This window comes from Jaculus jaculus, chromosome 19, assembly GCF_020740685.1.
Source record: "Jaculus jaculus isolate mJacJac1 chromosome 19, mJacJac1.mat.Y.cur, whole genome shotgun sequence".
Taxonomy (NCBI): Eukaryota; Metazoa; Chordata; class Mammalia; order Rodentia; family Dipodidae; genus Jaculus; species Jaculus jaculus.
The window spans coordinates 44,959,712-44,983,120 of NC_059120.1; the positions used below are offsets into that span (position 1 = coordinate 44,959,712).

Below are 23,409 nucleotides of genomic sequence, written 5' to 3' on the forward strand. Positions count from 1 at the left end.
GCTGGAGAGATGACTTAACAGTTAAGCACTTGCCTGTGAAGCCTAAGGACCCGGGTTCGATTCTCCAGGTCCCACATAAGGCAGATGCACATGGTGGTGCATGTGTCTGGAGTTTGTTTGCAGTGGCTGGAGGCCCAGGTGCGCCCAATCTCTCACTCTATATCTGCCTCTTTCTCTCTCTCTGTCGCTCTCAAATCAATAAAAATAAACAAAGAAAAAATATAAAACAAAGAGAAAAAAATGATGCTTTGGCTGGAGAGATGGCTTAGCAGTTAAGTTGCTTGACTGTGAAGCCTAAGGACCCAGGTTCGATTCCCCATGTCCCACATAACCTGATGCACAAGGTGGTGCATGCGTCTGGAATATGTTTGTGTGGCTAGAGGTGCTGGCATGCCCATTCTCCCTCTCCCTCTCTCAAATAAATATAAATAAATCTTTAAAAGCCCAGCACTCAGGAGGCAGAGGTAGGAGGATTGCTGTGAATTTGAGGCCACCCTGAGACTACCCAGTGAATTCCAAGTCAGCCTGAGCTACAATGAGATTCTACCTCTAAAAACCAATAATAATAAAAACAAAAAAGTATATCTGGGTGTGGTAGCACATGCATTTAATCCCAGCACTTGGGAGGCTGAGGGAGGAGGACCGCAGTGAGTTTGAGGACACCCTGATACTACATAGTGGATTCTAGTTCAGTCTGGGTTAGAGTGAGACCCTGCCTCACAAACAAAAGGGCTGGAGAGATGGCTTAGCAGTTAAGACACTTTCCTGCAAAGCCTAAGGACCTATGTTCAATTCTGCAGAATCCATGTAAGCCAGATGCACAAGGTGGTGCATGCATCTGGAGTTCCTCTGCAGTGGCTGGAGGCCCTGGCATACCCATTCTATCTGCCTCTTTATCCCTCCCTCTCTCTCTCTCCAATAAATATTTTATTAAAAAAATAGCATAAAAATACAAAAGTAAGCCAGGCATGGTGGTGCATGCTTTTAATCCCAGCACTTGGGAGGCAGAGGTAGGAGGATTGCTGTGAGTTTGAGACCACCCTGAGACTACATAGTGAAGTCCAGGTCAGCCTGAATTAGAGCAAGACCCTACATTTAAAAAAAAAAAAAAAAAGAGTCGGGCGTGGTGGCGCATGCCTTTAATCCCAGCACTCGGGAGACAGAGGTAGGAGGATTGCCATGAGTTCAAGGCCACCCTGAGAATCTATAGTGAATTCCAGGTCAGCCTGGGCTAGAGTGAGACCCTACCTCGAAAAAAAAAAAAAAAAAAAGGCAGGGGCTGGAGAGATAGCTTAGTGATTAAGGCACTTGCCTACAAAGCCTAAGGATCCAGATTCCACTCTCCAGTAGCCACATAAGCCAGAGGCACACTGTGGCACATGGGTCTGGAGTTTGTCTGCAGTGGCTACAGGCCCTGGCATGCGCATTCTCTCTCTTATCTGTCTGTCTGTCTCTCTCTCTCTCAAATAAACAAAATTAAACAATACCAACTGAGTGTGGTGGCACGTATCTTTAATTCCAGCACTCGAGAGGCAGAAGGAGGAGGACTGCTGTGAGTTCAAGGCTACCCTGACACTACATAGTGTATTCCAGGTCAGCCTGAGCTAGAGCAAGACCCTACCTTGAAAACCCAAAATAGTAATAATAATAATAATATTAAATAAAAAGTATAAAAGTATATTGGGAGGCTGGACAGATGGATTCGCTGCCTGTAAAGAATGTGTAAGGACCCAGGTTCGATTCCCCAGTACCCATGTAAGCCAGATGCACAAAGTGGCACATGCTTCTGGAGTTCATTTGCAGTGATTAGAGGTCCTGGGGTGTACCCATTCTCTCTCTGTCTGGCTCTCTTCTCTGTAACTTTCTCTCTGCTTCAAATAAATAAATATAACTTTTAAAAAGTTTATGTGGCCCTAAACTGACTGAAAATAATTTAACGATAGATGAGAAAATGTTTACTTTATGCTTACACAATAGCTGTAGTGAATTCCCAGACATTGCTATTGAAATGTGGCTCTGAACAAGGCAATATGTGACTGTAAACTAGAAAGAAAACATCACCAAATGGGTTTATTCCAAAGCTATGTCAGTGATGACTCACGCAAAACAAAGCAAATGTCAAGCAAAGTCCAAAATCAATACTATGGGTAATTCCTCATTTCATTAAGATAACATAAGCCTTGGGCACAAGCCAAATTCTATGCCACAGTACTTGGAAAAGCCTTTGATTAGCAAAATTCTACAAATTTGTTCTGTAGGATAAGAGAGAAAATTTTGTTTAAAAAAAAAAAAAATCTTAGCCAGGCGTGGTGGCGCACGCCTTTAATCCCAGCACTCGGGAGGCAGAGGTAGGAGGATCGCCATGAGTTCAAGGCCACCCTGAGACTACATAGTTAATTCCAGGTCAGCCTGGACCAGAGTGAGACCCTACCTCGAAAAACCAAAAAAAAAACAACACAACAAGAGTTATAACCCAGGGCTGGAGAGATGGCTTAGCGGTTAAGCGCTTGCCTGTGAAGCCTAAGGACCCCGGTTTGAGGCTCGGTTCCCCAGGTCCCACGTTAGCCAGATGCACAAGGGGGCGCACGCGCCCATTCTCTCTCTCTCCCTCTATCTGACTTTCTCTCTGTGTCTGTCGCTCTCAAATAAATAAATAAATAAAAAGAGTTATAACCCAAAATAATTTGGAAAACGGATGTTAACTCAATCTGGCTCCTTTACACTAGAAGTAGATAAAAAAAAAAGTTATAAAATCTTAAAATCTTTACTGTTATGGGCTAAGCCATGGATAACAATAAGAAGAAACCTAAAAAAAAAAAAAAATCTTGTGCCAGTGGTGGTGATGCGTACCGGTAGGATATTGCTAAAGAGGCAGACGCAGGAGGGTCAGGAGTTTGAGCACAGCCTGGGCTCGGCATTAAAAATAAAAAAAGAAAAAGAATCTTGAGTTGGAGAGATGGCTTAGTGCTTTAAGACATTTGCTCGCAAAGCCAAAGGACCCAGGTTGGATTCCCCGGTACCCACATAAAGCCAGATACACAAAGTGGTGCACATGTCTGGAGTTCATTTGCTGTGGCCGGAGGCCCTGGCACACCCATGCTCTTCTTTCTCCCTCCCTCTCTCTCAAATAAATAAGTAAGCAAAATATTTTTTAAAAAATCTTATTTTCAATACTTAGTAGCAGAGGCCAGTAAGGTAAAAAGGAGACATAAAGGGTAGAGAAAGGAAGGGAGGAGGATACTTAATAGGTTGATATTGTATATATGTAATTACAATGATTGTAATGGGGAGGTAATATGATAGAGAATGGAATTTCAAATGGGAAAGTATGGGGGTGGGGAGGGAGGGAATTACCATGGGATATATTTTATAATCATGGAAAATGTTAATAAAAATTAAAAATAAAAATATAAAAAAAGAAAAAAAATCTTATTTTCAAGAGGGAAGAAAAGAGAGAGAGAGAGAGAGAGAGGGCAGAATGGGTGCCCAGGGCCTCCAGCTGCTGCGAACGAACCCCAGACGCATGCGCCACTCTGTGCATCTGGCTTTACATGGGTACTGGGGAATTGAACCTGGCTCGTTCGGCTTTGCAGGCCGGAGTCTCAATGGCTGAGCCATTGTGACAGCCCCAAAGTTCCTTTGTTTCGGTCACTGCAGCTGATGGACTTTCAGTCATCAGTTCGTGCCCCCGCCGCTGACCCGCTCACACCTCGAGACCTGGTTTCTGCTCCCGCGACTCCATGGAGCTTCTCGGTGCTCACCACACTCGACAGCAGCTCTGCCACGCCCGTGTGTCACCACAGCGGCGGAGGGAACACTGCTCCTCTCTCTCTCTCTCCTCTCTGTTCGCTCCAGCGGCACTGCACCCCCCTCATTTTCCTGCCTTGGGTCTCTTCCTACGCAGGCTCTCCCCGGGGGCCCTCGGATTTGTTCTGAAGCCATCGTCAGCCTGTTACATGCAGCCGGATACTTGGATGCTCAAGGGAAGGAGCGCAACGTCAGCAATAAAGGGAAGAGACTGGAAATGACAGGAGCATCCAAGAGAACTTTTTTTTTTTTGCAGGGGAAGGAAGTACCATGGTTTATTGTCTTTAATTATGGAAGTTGTCAATAAAAAGAAGAACTGTTACTTAATTTATATCGCAACCCTGAAAGACTACTAATAATAGTCTTTTATACACAGGCATTAGCTCTCATTCCCTTCCTTTGTTTGTTTGTGGTTTTTAGTTTTTTCAGGTAGGGTCTCACTATAGCCCAGGCTGACCTGGAATTTACTATGTAGTCTCAGGGTGGCCCCGAACTTACGGTGCTCCTCCTGCCTCTGCCTCCCGAGGCCTGGGAGAGAGAGACAGGGAAGGAGAGAGAATGGGCACACCAGGGCCTCCAGGCACTACAAACAAATTCCAGACGCGTGCACCTTGTTGTGCATCTGGCTTTACATAGGTACTGGGGAACTGAATCCAGGTCATTAGGCTCTGTAGCACCTTAACTGCTAAGCCATCTCTCCAGCCCTATTTATTTATTTTTCAGACAGAATCTTTCTGTGAAGCCCAAGCTGGCTTCAAACTCATAATCTTCCTGCCTCCACGTTTCCAGTGCCGTAATTACAGATACACGCCACCATGCCTGTCTGCACAGCACTATTAAAAGAACATATGCTAAAGCTTTTGTGTGTGTGCCTCTGGTATATACGTGTGGTGTGGCGTGTGTGGTATTCACACGGGTGTGCCCTTGTAGCATTTCACACACCCGCCAGCAGGGGCCATGCTGCTTGGCTGCGCCATCATCCTTCTGCCCGTTCTTCCTTGAGCCGGAGCTTCTGACTGACACACCTGAGCCGGCTGTTTCCACGAGCTGGAACAATTCCCTATGCCTGCTCCCTTTGCTGGACTTTACAGAACCATGTGGCCATCCTCAGCTGCTTATGTGGGATCTGGAGATTCAAGCCCAGGTGGTTTCGGGCCCTCTCAGGCTCATGTTTACGGAGGAAGCATACTTCTCCCACTGAGCCATCTCTCCAGTCCCTGAAGTTTTTAAGAACTTAAAGCATGAGTAATTGTTTTGTTTTGTTTTGTTTTTTGAGGTAGGTCTCACTCTGGCCCAGGCTGACCTGGAATTCACTATGTAGTCTCAGGGTGGCCTCGAACTCTTCGTGATCCTCCTACCTCTGCCTCCCGAGTGCTGGGATTAAAGACATGTGCCACCACGCCTGGCTGAGCATGAAATTGTTATGAGAGCAAGTGAGAGAGCAAGAGAATTGGAGCACCCGGGACCCCAGCTACCGTAATCGAACACCAGGTGTGTGCGTCACCTTGTGTGCATGCGCAGCCTTGTACGCTTGCGTCACCTTGTACATCTGGCTTATGTGGGATCTAAAAATATAAAATGTAATCTGTTTCTGATGGCATCTGAGGAAGATCTGGTTGCCCAAGTACCCTTCCGGGCTAGTCCTTCACTACACTGAACACTCTGTTCTGCTCCCTCACTGAGCACCATGTGCTCTACAATGAACATGTCCATGGCTCTGTCTACGACTCATTACGACTGTTGAAAAGGGACTTTTCAGGACCAGAGAGATGGCTCAGTAGTTAAAGACACTTGCTTGTAAGGCCTGATGGCCAGGGTTCAATTCCCTAGTACCCACATAAAGCCTCTCTCTCTCTCTCAAGTAAATAAATAAAAATAAAAATATTTGAAATAAAAAAAGGCAGAAGTAATAACACGAGAGAACTTAGAAAGGGAATCTGGGAGATGAAAGTGGAGAATAGCTTTCAAAAAGCAGGTAGCCAGCCCAGCATGGTGGTGCAGGCCTTTAATCCCAGCACTTGGGAAGGAGAGGTAGAAGGATCACCTAAGGACACCCTGAGACTACATAGTGAATTCCAGGTCAGCCTGGGCTGCAGCAAGACCCTACCTTGAAAAAACCAAAACCAAACAAACAACAACAACAAAAAAGCAGGTAATTGCTGCAGTTTCAAACAGAGTATGAAGGTACAAATAAGAAAATAATATTAGCTAGCTCTGTCAGGTGACTGATGATATCATCAAAGATAACTGTTTCAGTCACTTGCTGGGACAGAATGCAGAGTATAGGGTTGTGGGGAACATGGGAATACTTAAGAGGTAGAAAGTTTATACTACAATTATTTTTAATTTTTATTTTTTGAGAGAAAAAGAGAGAGAGAGAGCATGACAGGGCCACTAGCCACTGCAAACAAACTCCAGATGCATGTACCACAATGTGCATTTGTCTTACCTGGGTACTGGGGAATGGAACCTGGATCCTTAGGCTTCACAGGCAGGTGCCTTAACAGCTAAGCCATCTCCCCAGCCCATACAATTATTATTTTATTTTTTTTAGAAAGAGAAAAACACAGAGAGACAGAGACAGAGACACAGAGAAAGAAAGAGAATTGTCAGGCCAGGGCCTCAGCCACTGCAATCAAACTGCAGACACTTGCACCACCTAGTGGCCATGTGCGACCCTGCCCTTGCCTCACCTTTGGGTGTCTGGCTAACATGCGATGGGTCCTTAGGCTTTGCAGACAAGTGTCTTAACTGCTAAGCCATCTCTCCAGCCCCCATACAATCATTTTTACATGAAATTTGCATTAGCATTGTATAGAAAAAGGGTGTTAGGCATGGGTAGAATCAAAGATACAGAAAATGTGCAAGAGTAAGACACACCCTCTGAAATGAGCTAAAGACAGCTGATGGTGACAATGAAGTTTGAGAGTGACGTGTGAGACACAAGCAGTAAGAGACAAGATCTCCTAGGAAGTAGATGGCAGGACCTAACATGACCTTGCCTAGAAGGAAGGGTTGTAGAAGCTGGCAGGCTCTCCCTGTGGAGCCCCTCCCTCCTGGCCTCACACTTGTGATTCCATTGCCTCTGCTCGTGAGAGCTGGGATTCCACAGGTGAGCCACCACATGCTTTCTTGATTGCTACTGAGAAAATAAAGGTGGCCTGACAGATACAAATTCTCATCAGTTTTAGCCCAGAACCACCTGACTATTTTGTATAAGTCACTCCTCTGATTCTGAGTCCCTGGACCACAGAACGGACACTTGAATTGCCTCTCCCTCTCCTCGGTGGCAGCAGTAACGTCCACACTGCCCCCCAGGGCCCTGTGCCACGACCGTGCTGTGCCATGCTGCACACGCTGTTCCTCTGCCGCTCTGCTCCCTCCTCCAGCTAGACTTTAAGAAAAAAACTTGCTAAGGAGTTTTCTTCCATGACATTCTCCTTGACTTCCCACTGCTCCCCCCAATAGAAGAACCCAGTTAAGTACTTCCTTTTCCTGCATGTTACTGTTTTATAAATGTACTAAGAGAACAAATTTGGTTGGTGCAAAATGATCAGTAAAAGAAGAATTATAGGAATGACTGAAGCTGGATATGGTGGCATACACCTTTAATCCCAGTACTCAGGAGGCAGAAGTAGGAGGATTACTATGAGTTCAAGGCCACCCTGAGACTACATAGTGAATTCCAGGTCAGCCTGGGCTGGAGTGAGACCCTACCTTGAAAAACCAAAAAAAAAAAAAAAAAGAAGAATTGAGAGGAATACATCATAGTGAGATGTGTAAAGTTTTTCATTCAAGCAACAAAGCGTCAACATCGTACAATAAGGGTTAGAGAGAAACAAGCGAAAGGACTGTCGGCTGGGACATGACCTCAGCACCACATCTTCTAGACTTTGGATCAACTATGAACAAAAGGTGGGAAAAGGATAGCATAAAGAAACAGAAATGCATACACATTTGAGTAGTACAAAGTGGCTAAAAAGGAGAAAAGGTTTGGGAAGAGTGGGATCAGGAGACAAAATTGAAGCATGAATCATAGCCGCATTAGAAAGGGCCTCAAGGATCATCGAGTTGCGTTGTCTCATCCTCCTCCAACATGGCTCGGGGACATTCGCGGAAGAGGAGGCAGAAAGATTGTGAGAGCCACATGCTGGGACATTATGCACACAGACATTGCCTCTTACCTATAACTGATGGCTAACCCCACAATGCCGGACCCACATTTCCCAGCAAGGAGGGTCCCCGCAGAGCGGGGAGGACAGGGAGGAGCTAACGATGGTACCGACATGGTTGTATTCACACTGTGTGCGTAACTAATAAACAATGAAAAAAAAAAAAAAAGGAACCAGGCGTGGTGGCGCACGCCTTTTAATCCCAACACTTGGGAGGCAGAGGTAGGAGGATCACTGTGAGTTCGAGGCCACCCTGAGACTACATAGTTAATTCCAGGTCAGCCTGTACCAGCGTGAGATCCTACTTCAAAAAACCAAAGACAAAAACAAGTGTCACTTGGGCAGGGTATGGTGGCACATGTCTTTTAATCCAGGCACTGGGGAGGCAGAGGTAGAACGGTCACTGTGAGTCCCAGGCCACCCTGTGACTTCACAGTGAATTCCATCCAGGTCAGCCTAGGCTAGAGGAAAATCCTAACTCCAAAAAAAAAAAAAACAAGAGAGAGAGAGAGGGAAGGGCAGGGAAGAAGAAAGGAGGAAGGAGGAGGAGGAGGAAGACAGGAGGAAGAGAAGGAGAACAAAAGTCTCTCCCAACAAATGGACAAGGTCACTCAGTAATGAGGTAGCTTTCACTATTGTAAGCTTCTGGAGGTTGAGATTTCCTTGTCTCTAAAGAGCAGGCATAACAGAATCTAACTGTCCCTTCCTATCTGCCCTCCTATTTAGCAATTTATGTTTGCTAGGTACTGGATTTGGTATCATGTTTAAGTTCTGCTCAATGAAGTGTGAGTAGAAATGACCTCTCTTTGCTCATTCCCAATGGCTGGAATTCAGACGTGAGGTGAGCCAAAGTTAGTTCCTATGGATAAGAACAATACTCTGAGTGTAACATGGTATAAAAAGAATCCAGGGCCCTGACAACTTGACAGGTTACCAAAGCAACTTGGAATGCACATGAGAGCAAAATAAACCTACTTATATAAGCTTTAAAAAAAAAATTTTTTTTATTCTTTGAGGTAGGGTTTTGTTCTAGCTTACGCTGACCTGGCATTCACTGGATAGTGTCAGGGTGGCCTTGAATTCACAGAGATCCGTCTACCTCTGCCTCCTGAGTGCTGGGATTAAAGGCTGCACCACTAAGCCCATAAAAATACTTTTTAAAAAAGGCAGTCTTGAGCTGGAGAGATGGCTTAGTGGTTAAGTGCTTGTCTGTGAAGCCTAACGACCCTGGTTCGAGGCTCGATTCTCCAGGACCCACATTAGCCAGATGCACAAGGGGGCGCACGCATCCTCTTTCTCTCTCTCTCTCTCTCTATCTGCCTCTTTCTCTCTCTGTCACTCTCAAATAAATAAATAAAAATGAACAACAAGGGCTGGAGAGATGGCTTAGCGGTTAAGCGCTTGCCTGTGAAGCCTAAGGACCCCAGTTCAAGGCTTGGTTCCCCAGGTCCCACGTTAGCCAGATGCACAAGGGGACACACTCTGGAGTTCGTTTGCAGAGGCTGGAAGCCCTGGCGTGCCCATTCTCTCTCTCTCTCCATCTGTCTTTCTCTCTGTGTCTGTCGCTCTCAAATAAATAAATAAAATTTAAAAAAAAAGAAAAAAAAAATGAACAACAAAAAAAGGCAGTCTTATGTAGCCCAGGTTGGCCTTGAACTCCTGATGTAGGTGAGAATGACCTTGAACTGCTGATCCTCCTGCCTCTACCTCACAAGTGCTGGGATAACAAGCTATGCCACCATGCCTGGTAAACTACTTCTTTATTTTTAAATATGTATTACAGGGACAGAGAGATGGCTTAATGGTTAAGGCATGTGCCTGCAAAGCCTGATGACCTGAGTTCCATTCCCCAGCACCCACATAGGGCCAGATGCACAAAATGGCACATGCATTTGGAGTTAGTTTGGAGCGGCTGGAGGCCCTAGTACACCCATTCTCTATCTCTTCTATCTCTCTCTGCTTGCAAACAAAAATATCTTTAAAAAAATAAATACAGGCCAGGCGTGGTGTGGCACACCTTTAATCCCAGCACTTGGGAGGCAGAGGTATGAGGATCACTGTGAGTTCAAGATTGCATTGATACTATGTAGTGAATTCCAGGTCAGCCTGGGCTAGAGTGAAACCCTACCTCAAAATAAATAAATACGTATTACAGCAACTAACACATATCCTAACCCAAAAGGAGTTGTAATGACTACCCACTTCTATTCAAGAGATTTTGCAAGAATTAAACAAAGAGGATAAAATACGCATAAATACAAGTTCATTATTTTGGTATTTAAAGACACCTTTCAAGACTAACCCAAGTCCTTGGTTATTAACAATATTCAATACATAAGACTCCTCAGAATCCAATATCTTCCCTGGATCTCTATTTGACAGTGTTCCTTGAAGGCTGACACCCCAACACCGCTCAACACCCCGACACCACTCAACACCCCAACACTGCTCAATACTGAAGCAGCCCAGGTTCCCCTCAAAGTCTTGACCTTCTTCCTGCCTCTGCCTGCCAAGTGTTGGGTGTGTGTGTGTGCACGCGCACGCACCATGGTGCACACGTAGAGGTCAGAGGACAACTTCTGGGTTGTCCTTGCCTGACCACCTCATTCGAGGCAGCGTTTCTTGCCCTGCTTGAACATAACTCTTTATAAGTTATGTACTGAGGATAGCAATACGTTCCCCACATAACTTTATTTGGGAATCTCTGTAGTTGTCATCCTTAGCATATCTACAATGGATCTTCTCTCCAAATGCCTATATGTATTTCAATGAATATTTAGAAAATGCCTACAATACAAGGCTTAGAGATAAAACGGTGAATATATTATCTCACTGCATAAAATGGCCTATGATCTGATACAAACAACTAGTAATGAGACCAGATTTTGTAGACTTAGATTTGGAAAGGCATACATTGGGGGGGGGGAATTCACAACTGTTATTGTCTCTTTTCGTTCATATACAGTGACATTGAAGGAAATTAACAGGGTGAGGTCTGGTCTACGGTGCTACATGTTGGAACGGGTTTCCTATGATTGGCATTCACACACTATGTGCACGTACATGTGTGTGTGTGGTCATCCATAACAAAATTGAGAAAGCATGCTACATAGAAGCTAAGAGGCAGCGGAATCTACTGAACAGAAGGGGTTCCCGGAGCCAGAACGTTTCCCAGCTCTGAGTTTATTAGCTGGCCAACCTCCAACTTCTCCTTGTGTTTCTCTTTCCTCAGGCGTAAAGTCAGAGTAACGACAGCAATAATTACAGTAAGGAGGATAGCAATGTTAATTGTGTGATACTCGTACCCTCCTCTACCTTATTTTTAGGAATGATGTGAAGGTTTTAAAGGACGTTGGGCCAGGTATGGTGGCACACACCTTTAATCCCAGCACTTGGGAGGCAAAGGTAAGAGGATCGCTGTGAGTTCAAGGCCAGCCTGAGACTACATAGTGAATTCCAGGTCAGCCTGGGTTAGAACGAGACCTTACCTTAAAAAAACAAAAAATAAAGTAAACGTACATTGGGTAAATGCTCAAGTAAATGTTAGCTATGAGGATTAAGACTATTATAATAATATGAACTGATGATAGGCCCATTTGTGGCAACAGTAAAGTGAGTGCTTTTTATTTTTTAAATGTTTTATTTTATTATTTATGTAGACAGAATGGGCATATGGGCCAGGACCTCCAGCCACTACAAATGAACTCCAGATGTATACTCTACCTTGTGCACCTGGCTTATGTGGATCCTGGGGATTCAAACCTGGGTCCTTATACTTTGCAATTAAGCACCTTAACTACTAAGCCATCTCTCCAGCCTGGGAATGCTTCTTAAAATTTTTAAAATATTTTATTCATTTATTTATTAATTGAGAGAGAGAGAGAATGGGCATGCCAGGACCTCTAGCCACTGTAAATAAACTCCAGACTCATGTGCCACCTTGTACATCTGGCTTGCATGGGTACTGGGGAATTGAACCTGGGTCCTTAGGCTTCGCAGGCATATGCTTTAACCACTAAGCCATCTCTCCAACCCCTTTTTAAATTTTATTTATTCATATTAATGTACAGTTAACAAATAATGTATATATTTACAATGTACAAGATGATGTTTTGATATGTGTATTCACTGTGAAACTGGTAAGTAAAATGAATTAACATTCAACTCCCATACTTATTTTGGTTAGAACATTTATAACTTAGCAATTTTCACATGTACGATATAGTAACTATAGTCATTCTGATGTACAATGGGTGTCTGTAACACCTTCACATCCTGGGTAACAGAAACTTGTACTGAATAGTCTCCCCATTGCACCTCGAGCCCCTGGCAACTACAACTCATGCTCCTGTGATGAGTTCACCTTTTTCACAGCCCACACTTAAGTGAGATCATGCAATATTTGTCTTTCTGTCCCTGGCTTTTCTCATTTAGCAGAATGTTCTCCAGGCTCATCTGCTCTGTTACACATGACAGAATTTCTTTCTTTTTAAAAACTGAGTAACATGCCACTGGCTCTGCTACTTAAAAAAAAAAAAAAAATCCACTTGCCCATTTATGGATAATTAGGTTGCTTCAATGCCCTGGGTACTGCGGGAAATACAGTGAACACAGGAGTGGAAATGTGGCTGCCACGGGCTGATTTCACATCCTTGGGACACATACCACAAGTGGGATTGCTGGGGCCCAGGGTGTCAAGAATTTGTGTCTGGGCTGGAGAGATGGCTTAGTGGTTAAGCACTTGCCTGTGAAGCCTAAGAACCCCGGTTCGAGGCTCGGTTCCCCAGGACCCACGTCAGCCAGATGCACACGGGGGCGCACACGTCTGGAGTTTGTTTGCAGTGGCCTGGCGCGTCCATTCTCTCTCCCTGTCTGTATCTGCCTCTTTCTCTGTCTGTCTGTCGCTCTCAAATGAATAAATAATTATAATAAAATAATTTGTGCCATATGGTCAAATAGCATTTAAGAATTTTAGTTATTTTTATACTTGCTACTCATTAGTAATTTTTTTTCCATATTAAAACCCAGTATGGAAGTTGTCAATAAAAAATGTTTTTTAAAAAGTCAACATGAAGGGGGCTGGAGAGATGGCTTAGCGGTTAAGGTGTTTGCCTGTGAAGCCTGGGGACCCAGGATCCACTCCCCAGCACCTGTGTAAGCCAGATGCACAAGGTGGGGCATGCATCTGGAGTTTGTTTGCAAGTGGCTAGAGGCTCTGCCATGCCCATTCTCAGTCTCTCTCTCTCTCTTCCTCTCTTAAATAGATAAATAAAATATGTTTTAAAAAAATCAACATGTAGCTGAACGTGGTGGTGCACACCTTTAATCCCAGCACTTGGGAGGTAGAAGTAGGAGGACTGCCATGAGTTCGAGGCCACCCTGAAACTATAGAGTGAATTCCAGGTCAGCCTGGGATAGAGGGCAACCCTACCTGGAAAAAAAAAACAAAAAAAAAAAAACACCAAAAATCAACATGTAGGCCAGGTGTAGTGGCACACACCTTTAATTCCAGCACTTGGGAGACAAAGGTAGGAGGATCACCACAAGTTCGAGGTCACCCTAAGACTACATAGTAAATTCCAGGCCAGCCTGGGCTAGAGAGTGAGACCCTACCTCAAAAAAAAAACAAAAAAAACTAAATTTCTATATGCTGACTGAAAAAAAAAAAAAAAGTAAATATACTCAACGTGAAGAAGGGGGAGTTGGCAATATGTAGTAAAGGCCTAAATATTTACAAACATACCTCAACAATTTCATTTCTAAGTATTAATCCTAAATAATAGATGTATACTATGTTGGCTATAAGGATGTCTATTGTAGGTTGTAAAATTATTAATAAAAGAAGGGGGCTGGAGAAATGGCTTGGTTAAAGTGCTTGCCTGTGAAGCCTAAGAACTCATGTTTGAATCTCTAGGTCCCACATGGCCAGACACCAGTGATGCATGCATGCAATGTTGCACATACACACAAGGGGGCGTTCTTTCCAAGTGGCTGAAGGCCCTAGCATGCCCATTCTCTGTCTCTTTCTGTCTCTCAAAATTAAAAAAAAAAAGAAAGGAAGACTTCAAAAGGGGCCAGTTCAATAATAAATCATGGAAGTTAATATAATATAGAATGTTATGCATCTTTTTATTTTATTTTTTGCTTTTTTTTTGAGGTAGGGTCTCACTCTAGCCCAGGCTGACCTGGAATTCACTATGGTAGCCTCAGGCTGGCCTCAAATTCACACCTGGCCCATATGTAAGATTTAGTAGAAAAACACATTAAGCACAATATGATCTTGTTTTGGTTTTAAAAATGATTAGTGATGATTATGGAGGAGTATATGTATGTATGTGTATATAGGAACCAAAAGTGGCTCCTAGGTTATGTGCCAAGATATTAATAATAATGGTTAGTTTGGGGTGGTTCATTTATGGGTATTACTTATTATGTTTGTATTTTAAGTTTTCACATGATTCTAGAATACGTTTGCAATAAGGAAAAAAGTTATTAACAAGAAACAAACAATGTACAGTGAATCAAAATCTTGAAAACATAAAGCTGTTCTCTGGCAAAAAGAAAAGGAAAAAAGGAACATTTTAGCTTGTTTACAAAGTAAGAGATCCAATACACAGATGTGCTCACTAGCTTTCCGGACACTCCCTGAATTCACATGTGTTTTTCCACAAGCTTATGTGAAACTTGGAAAATCAATTGGCTACCAACACACACACACACACACACACACACACACACACACACACACCCCAAGATGAACAAAATAAAGCAAAACTGAGAAATCATAAGATACCGAGGGAAATTTTCTTCCAATTATTCCTTTCTTTCAGCAGAACTGAATTAAACCTTCCCTGACAACCTCAATAAGCCTTAAAAGTGATTTAAATTCTTCACCAAGGAAGAGTTCTGGGAATTCACATAGCACAATGTCCTGTCTGTCTGAAAGGTCTTCAGCAATATTTTATTAGGCAGCAGTTTGGCTTCAGTTGAGTAGGCCAGAATAATTGTATAATGTATTTTCCAAATGTTTTATTAACTGTGGTCAGACCTAACCATCTACCCTGACCATTTTTAGTATCAGTTATTACGAGTGAAATACCTTCTAGTCACTATATATTTTTTCTAACCTTTTCACTGAACAAACCTTCTCAGGAGATGAGACCCCTCTAAAACTGATTTTCACTAATAATCTATAGGAAAACAAAACAGGGCTGAAGAGATGGCTTAGTGGTTAAGGCACTTGCCTGCAAAGCCAAAGGACTCAAGTTCAATTCCCCAGGACCCACATAAGCCAGAGGCACAAGGATGGCACATGCGTCTGGAGTTTGTTTGTAGTGGCTAGAAGCCCTGGCACACATATAAAGAAAAAATAAAAATAAATAAAAAGACAAAACAAGCTGTGCATGGTGGCGCACGTCTTTAATCCCAGCATTCAGGAGGCAGAGGTAGGAGGATAACTTTGAATTCGAGGCCACCCTGAGACTACACAGTAAATTCCAGGTCAGCCTGAGCTAGAGTGAGGCCCTACCTTGAAAAAAAAAAAAAAGACAAAACAGTCCAAGAAATTTTTCATGAGAAGCAGACTTTTCTGGCTCCAATACACCAGAATCTAAGAAATTCATATGCCAAAATTAACATGTCTTCAACTGCTTCCCATCTCTGGGCATGTTAAGCCTAATGACTTAATTCTTCATATTCTTCACAGAATGTACAATATCCCCCCTCCAAAAAAAAAAAAAAAAAGATCTGGAGAGATGGCTTAGTGGTTAAAGCCCTTGCCTGCGAAGCCAAAGTTCCCAGGTTCGATTCCCCAGGACCCACAAAAGCCAGCTGCACATGGTGATGCATGCATCTGGAGTTCACTTGCAGTGCCTGGAGGCCCTGGCATACCCAGGTTCTTTCTCTCTCCCTCTTTTCAAATAAAAAAATAGAAATAGCAGTTTCTTGACTTCCTATTTCTATCATGGCACCCAGGCACTGGCCACAGCATTAATTATCACTTATCGATCCTGACATGAGACACCTGAGTTCAGGTTCTCAGTCAGTAGCCCTGCTGGGGGTTATTTTCATAACCTCTTAATTGTCTCCCCATCTCTAATCTACTATCTCTTGAATCCAAGTAGCACCAGGTTGCCAGCCAGCCAAAATTCCACTTTAATCACATTGCAACTCAGTTTAAGAATCCTAGATTGAATTTTATCCTTTGAGTGGGGGAAAACCCACCCTCTAATGTCATTCAAAAGCCCCTGTCTAATATTATCTTCTGCTTCTGCTCAATGTGAGCTCCCTGCAATCACGCCGATCTCATGCTAACTCTATTAATGTCTTGCTCAAGCCATCCTCCCACTGCTTTCTTGTCAATGCAAATGCACCCTTCAGCCTGCTCAAATGAAACGCTAACGCGTTTTTCAGTAACCAGCAAGGCTGTAAGTAAACTCTTTTCCTTCAGAATTTCAACAACACTCACATACTGCCTGACCCATTGATTGGGCAGTAAGTTGTACGTCTCCTACTGTTCAGCAATTATACATCGATAACCAATTTCATTAACTACAGGTAATTCCCTTGAATGCTGTGCTGCTCACAGCCCTTGACAGAGGTCGAAATCTGGTAAAAAGCTGACGTGGTATTTGGTGAGCGACGAGTCATCCGCATGTTCAGTTTTTGTGTAAAGCCAGGTTGTGTGTGCTTGCTGTGTCTTTTTTTTTTTTTTTTGGTACCAAAAAAAAAAAAGAGTATTAGCCAGGTGTGGTGGCACACACCTTTAATCCCCTAGGAGGCAGAGGTACGAGGATAGGATCACTGTGAGTTCAAAGCCACCCTGAGACTAGAGTGAATTCCAGGTTAGCTTGGCCTAGAGCAAAACCATGGAGGAAAAAAAAAGAGTATTATTTCGCACAGGGATCCCTGAGACCACGCCTGGGGTCTGTTGATACCTTAGGATTTGAAGGACGGCACTTGGCTGTGCCCACGGTAAGGCACTGCGGTGAAGGGCGACAAAACGGACTCAGCACAGTTACTACAGCGTCAAAATCATGACCCGTGCCGTCTACCAAGGAAACTTGTTACAGACGCAGTGTCCAGGGTTTGATTAAGGTGGACACTTAGCCACTTAACTTTCTGCTTAGCACAACCAAAATTACAGACACTCCAAAGGCATTCAGCCTGAACCACAAGGATTTTGCAGTCTAGGTACCGTGATACACTCGGCATTCAGGTTAAGTTGTCTTGAACCATTTACCATTCAGGATCCCAGACACTAGCCAAAGGCAACCTTGTACCCAGGCCTTTTTAAGGACAGCAGTATTGGGTCGGCTTATTAGCTCTTTCTGATTTATAAGGTCTCCCTACAGTGGTTTGTTTGTTTGTTTGAGGTAGGGTCTCTCTTTAGCCCAGGCTGGCCTGGAATTCACTATATAGTCTCAGGGTAGCCTCGAACCCAAGGCAATCCTCCTACCTCTGTCTTTCTAGTGCTGGGATTAAAGGTGTGCCCTACCATACCAGGCTCCTAGACTAGCGATTTTTAAAAGAAATTAAAATCTAGCACTTAGAGATCCACTGCAATTTTGAAGTAATTTACTTCCTCTTGGTAGTTCATATTTCCTTTTTTTCCTTATAAAGTTTTTTAGAAATTACTTTTATTTATTTTCAAGCCGAGACAGACACAGAGGGACAGTAGGGGAGGTGGGGAAGACCGGGCACACCAGGTCCTCCAGCCACTGCAAACAAACTCCAGATGCGTGTGCCACTGTATACACCTGGTTTTACACGGGTACTGCGGCACTGAACCCCACTCATTTGTAGGCAAGCACCTAAACCACTGAGCGACCTAACTGCTGAGCTATCTCTCCAGAGCCTCCCCGCTTTTATTTTTTTGAGGTAGGGTCTCACTCTAGCCCAGGTTGCCCTGGAACTTACTCTGTAGCCCCAGGCTGGCCTCAAAGTCCTGGAGATCCTTCTGCCTCAGCCTCCTGATTGTTGGGATTAAGGGCGTGCACCACCACACCTGGCTTCTCCTGGTAAAATGAAGTTATCTTTCCTTTTGTTTTAGTTTTTAGACAGGGTCTCACATAGCCCCAGGCTAGCCTTGAACTTTTGATCCTCCTAGCCTCCAGTCTTCTGAATGATGGAATTGCAGGCGTGTACCATCAGGCCTGGCTTAAACCAAACATTTTTGTGTTTGTCAGAATAAAGGAACATCAAAGGCAAAAGCATCTCCTTCAACAAGTGCTGATTTCTCCTAAAATGTCAACTGCATGACGAGGTCCTGGCCCCCGCCTCAGATACACTGTCCCACCAGATCCTCAAAACAACCTCAAGACAGCCAGTGACTGCTTCAAATGTAAAGATTTTAGCTTTGAAATCCCAAGCAAACCCACCCAGGCTTACCACAATGGAATTGGGATTTAAGCTTAGATCTGCCCCATTCTCAACCCTTTATGTTAACTCTCTACCCAACTTCAAAAGCACATGCTCCTTATTACAAATCATTGCCCTCCAATCATACTTTTTTCTCTTTTTTTGGTTTGGCTTATTTATTTTGATAAAGCCAGATTTCAGCTGGAAGAGAAAGGGTATGTTTAACAGAGGAAACGAGTTGTTCAAATCTTGCAGAGCACACATCAAATTATACCTCTTGTGCCTTAAAACTACAAGGGAGCTGTCTAGTCAGAAACTCAACACAGCACACACTTAGTTCTTTCCTTTTTTCTGGCACCACCCTGTTTGAAATTAGATCTATTTCAGAATCTTGCCTTATCAGCTGGAGGGAGAGGGATTGGAAATGTATGTGTCCGGAGATTTTTCAATGAATTTGCTCATCAAAACCATGACCTTGCTTTGAGAATTAGGAACTGGATGTTTAAAAGGCCCAGTGAACATGTTTACAGACAGCTTTTGATGACCAAGTAACAGAGACCAGTGATAAGCAAATCACATCTACAAGCTTGGAGAGAAAGGTAGATCCGGGTTCTGACCACCAGGTGTCACCACTGGGCCAGGAGCCCACGCATGTCAGTTTCCAGGACTACACTTTCAGGACCGATTTAAGCTTTCCAGTATTAAGAGCTGGTAACAGCATTTTTTTTTTTTTTGGACCGTTCATTGTTCTCGTATAAAACTGTTAAATGATCACAGTACAATTAGTTGAATGCCTACATATTTGCCATCAGTTTAGCATTAAAAAGTATCCTCGGGCTGGAGAGATGGCTTAGTGGTTAAGGCATTTGTATGCAAAGAGGAAGGATCCAGGTTCGATTCCCCAGGACCCAGGTAAGCCAGATGCTTAAGGTGGCGCAAGGCATCTGGAGTTCATTTGCAGGGCCTGGAGGCCCTGGAGTGCCCATTCCCTCCGCCCTCAAATAAATAAATATAAATAAAATATTTAACAAGACAGAGGCTTCTACATGTTTTTTTTTTTTTTTAAAAAAATCCTCAGCCTGGTACGGTGGTACACGCCTTTAATCAAAGCACTTGGGAGGTGAAGGTAAGAAGATCACCATGAGTTCGAGGCCACCCTGTGACTACATACTGAATTCCAGGTCAGCCTGGACTAGAGCAAGACCCTACCTCGAAAAACAAACCAAAAAAACTTATCTTCAGTGAACTGTTTTTTAATTTTCAGAATCAATAATGCTTCCTAACCTACTAGTTTAGTCAATTAGACATGTTCTGGTTTCCAAAGCCTGCCTGATTGTAATTTTCTGGACCCAACAGTGATTTTTTTAAAACGGTATTTTTAGATTAAAAATTAAGCCGATGAGGCTGGACGTGGTGGTCCACACTTTTAATCCCAGCACTTGGGAAGCAGAAGTAGGAGGATCACCGTCAGTTCAAGGCCACCATGAGACTTAAAGAGTGTGAATTCCAGGACAACCTGGGCATGAGTAAGACCCTACCTCAAAAAACAAAGGGCTGGAGAGATGGCTTAGCAGTTAAGACACTCGCCCCCAAAGGTAAAGAACCAAGGTTCAATTCCTAGGGACCCATGGTCTGGAGTTCGTTTGCAGTGGCTGGAGGCCCTGGCACGCCCACTCTCTATGTGCCCCTCCCCCAAATAAATAAAATATTAAAAAAAATAAGCCTATGGCCAATGTATGCAGTCGAACTAGTAAGCTCCCTTGACTTCAAGAACTTACAAGTTCCATTGATAATGGCTTTAAGCTTTCTACTTTCGTGTGCAAAAAAAAAAAAAAAAGAAAGAAAGAAAACCACCTAGGAGCAAATGTATGAATAGCCCTTAAATTACTCCAAGAACCCTGACACGCCTGGCTGAATTCTGCAACCAGCTAAGGACTTTCCCAGAGTGCCCAAGGGCTCATTTCAAAATGAGGTCAGGACCTGGGCTCTCCTCCTAAGTCCTCCACTCTTGAGACCCACTAGTGGCCACTTGAAGAGGGGATAATTCGGAGTTACCAGCGCGTAACTGGAGACGCAGCCCAACGATGAGGCACAGACGGCTGCTTCGTCTGCCAGGAACCCCGACTCAAGTCAAGCCCATCTCAGCCCCGCGCTGGGCGCCCGAGTCCCCAGGGTGTCACCCCACAGGCAGTTCGCACAGCAAGCGCACTTGAAACTGAAGGCAGTTTTGGGTCTTTTTTTTTTTTCCCCTTCCAATTTAACAGCTTAAGTTTCGCTTTGTATTTTGCAAGTATGGGGATATCTGAACAGAGGCCAGAAGCATCCATCCCTTCCATTCCTAGAGAATTGGGGGGGGGAGGGAAGACACGGGGAAGCATCTGGAGTGGGTCATGCCAGCCCAGATGAGCCCGGGCGAAGCACTTTGGGCCGATCGATAGGTTTTCTGAGTGAGCGATTGCATCCCCGGAGGACGGCGGGTGACAGCCCGGCCAGGAGCTCAGCACCGGGATGCTGGCCCCGCGCGCGCGCAGCGGCGTTACCTGGAGGACTCGGCGGTGAAGCTGCCGCCGTCCAGCAGCCGCATCTTGCAGAAGAGCACCCCGTTGACGAACGGCACGGAGGAGAGCTCGTCGAGCTCGAAGTCCACCTTGAACTTGAACTTCTTCTTCTTCATCATCGTGAGCAGGGCCAGCCGCCGGCGGGCGGGCTGCGCGGGGAGGAGACGCCGCCGCCGCCGCCGCTGCCGCCGCCGCTTCAGCTCGGCCGAGCCCCGGGTCCGCCCAGCCCCATGGCCGGGTGCACGAGCAGCGCGCGGAGGCGCGGCCGGGGGGCGCCGCGGGCCGACCGGAGCCGGGGCCACCGCAGCCGCCGCCGCCTGTCGCGACAGCCCCGGCCGGAGGACGGCGGCGGCGGCTGCGGCGCGGACCCCGGCCGCCCGCGGGGAGCGGTCACGCTGCAGCTCGCCCCGGGGAGTGGGCGCCCTTCTCGGTGCCTGCAGCCGCCGCCGCCGCTCGTCCGAGGGAGAGAGAGAGAGAGAGGGGCAGGGAGAGGCGAAGCTCACGGAACCGCCGCCGCCGCCGCCGCCCGGCCCGGGGCGCCCCTAGCGGCCGAAGCCGGCAGCGCAGCGCGGATGCGGGAGGCGGGCGCAGGGCGGGGAAATTCGAGGCGGGCGGGCGCGGCGCTGGGGAAACTCACCCGCGGCCGTGAGCGTGCCACGCCTCTCGGGGGGGTTAAAAAAAGACAAAACCCAGCCAGAAAAGCTTCCTTCTGCAGCTTCCTCTGCGCCTTTCCTTTGGGGATATGGGGGGGGGGGGGTGTGCACCACTCGCTCTCTCCTCATCCCCCCCAACTCGTAAGTGATTGCTTTCTTCCCCTCGGAGTTGCAGACTCCTGGATGAACCTAGGACGTTCTTTGCCTCAAACTGAAAGGAAGAAAGAGAAAAGAGACAAAGGAAGACAGAAAGAAAGAAAATAAAAGAAAGAGAGAGAACAAAAAAGAAAGACACACATTTCCTTTTTTTTTTTCTGTTTTTTGAGTCAGATTCTTGCTCTAGCCCAAGCTGACCTGGAATTCACTGTGGAATCTCAGGGTGGCCTCGAACTCATAGCGATCCATCTAGCTCTGCCACCCGAGTGCTGGGATTAAAGGCGTGCGCCACCACGCCCGGCTAGAACATTTTTTTAAAGGGACTCTCAATTCATTCATGAGCCTTCGAAGATTAAAGGAAGAGGAAGTGGGGAGAAAAACAAAGAGATTAAAATGTGTCGGTGAGCCTACCAAATGCCCAAGGCTCTGACGGATACAGGCATTTCATTTCCCCTGTTGATGCCTAATTCCCGTGGCTCAAGAGCAAAAAGTGCTGAGGCGTTAAAATTATACCATCCCTTTTAAAATTTGTCCATACTGTGAACCATAATGTCTAAAATCTGATTCTTTAAAAAAGCTCTGGGAGCCGGGCGTGGTGGCGCACGCCTTTAATCCCAGCACTAGGGAGGCAGCGGTAGGAGAATCGCCGTGAGTTCAAGGCCACCCTGAGACTACAGAGTTAATTCCAGGTCAGCCTGGACCAGAGTGAGACCCTACCTCGAAAAACCAAAAAAAAAAAAAAAGCTCTGGGCATGGTGGTGCAGGCCTTTAGTCACAGCACTTGGGAGGCAGAGGTAGGAGGATCTCTCTGAGACTGAGGCCAGTCTGAGACTACATACTGAATTCCAAGTCAGCCTGGGCTGGAGTGAGACCCTACCTCAGAAAAACAGAACAACACAAAAAAGATTCTCTTTGTGAATTCACTCATTTATTCATTCATATTTAAAATGCATATGTATATGTATGTATATATATATGTGTGTGTGTATGTATGTGTGTGTGTATGTATGTGTGTGTGTATATATATATATATATTTGAGTGAGGGAGATAGAGAGAATGGGCACACCAGGGCCTCTAGCTACCGCAAACGAACTCCAGATGCATGTGCCACCATGTGCATCTGGCTTAGTGGGTTCTGGGGACTCGAACCTGGGTCCTGAGGCTTCCAAGGCAAGCATCTTAACCTCCAAGCCATCTCTCCAGCCCTCATTCATATTTTTAGTTGCCTAAACTGCCTGTCATTGATTGGACCCAATGAAAACCAATGCTATCCTGTAAGAACAATTATACAGTTTAATGAGGGAGACAGGTTTAGATCTATTATTAAGATAAAACCGGGCTGGAGAAATGGCTTAGCGGTTAAGGGTCTTGCCTACAAAGCCTAAGGACCCAGTTTTGATTCCCCAGTGCCCAGGTAAAGCCAGAATCACAAGGTGGTACATGCTTCTGGAGTTTGTTTGCAGTGGCTAGAGGCCTTGGCATGCACATTCTCTCTCCCTCTCTCAAATAAGTAAATAAAATATTTTTAACATTTTACTTATCTATTTTATTTGAGACGGAGAGAGGGAGAAAGAGATAGCGAGAATGGGCACGCCAGGGCCTCCAGCCACTGCCAACAAACTCCAGATGTGTGTGTCACCATGTGCATCTGGCATATGTGGGACCTGGAGACTCAAACATGAGTCCTTAGGCTTCGCAGGCAT

At 45.1% G+C, this 23,409-nt stretch overlaps 1 protein-coding gene across 1 annotated transcript in view; it reads right to left on the reverse strand.

The window, feature by feature from the left end:
- The window catches only part of Fam102b (family with sequence similarity 102 member B), a 72,126-nt gene extending 51,059 nt beyond the window's left edge, over window positions 1–21,067 (reverse strand). Inside the window, exon 1 of the mRNA XM_045138730.1 lies at window positions 20,879–21,067. Within this exon, the coding sequence (XP_044994665.1) occupies window positions 20,879–21,015 (137 nt within the window). The 5' untranslated portion in view covers window positions 21,016–21,067. The remainder of the gene's footprint in view (window positions 1–20,878) is intronic.
- Between the last annotated feature and the right edge of the window lie 2,342 nt (window positions 21,068–23,409).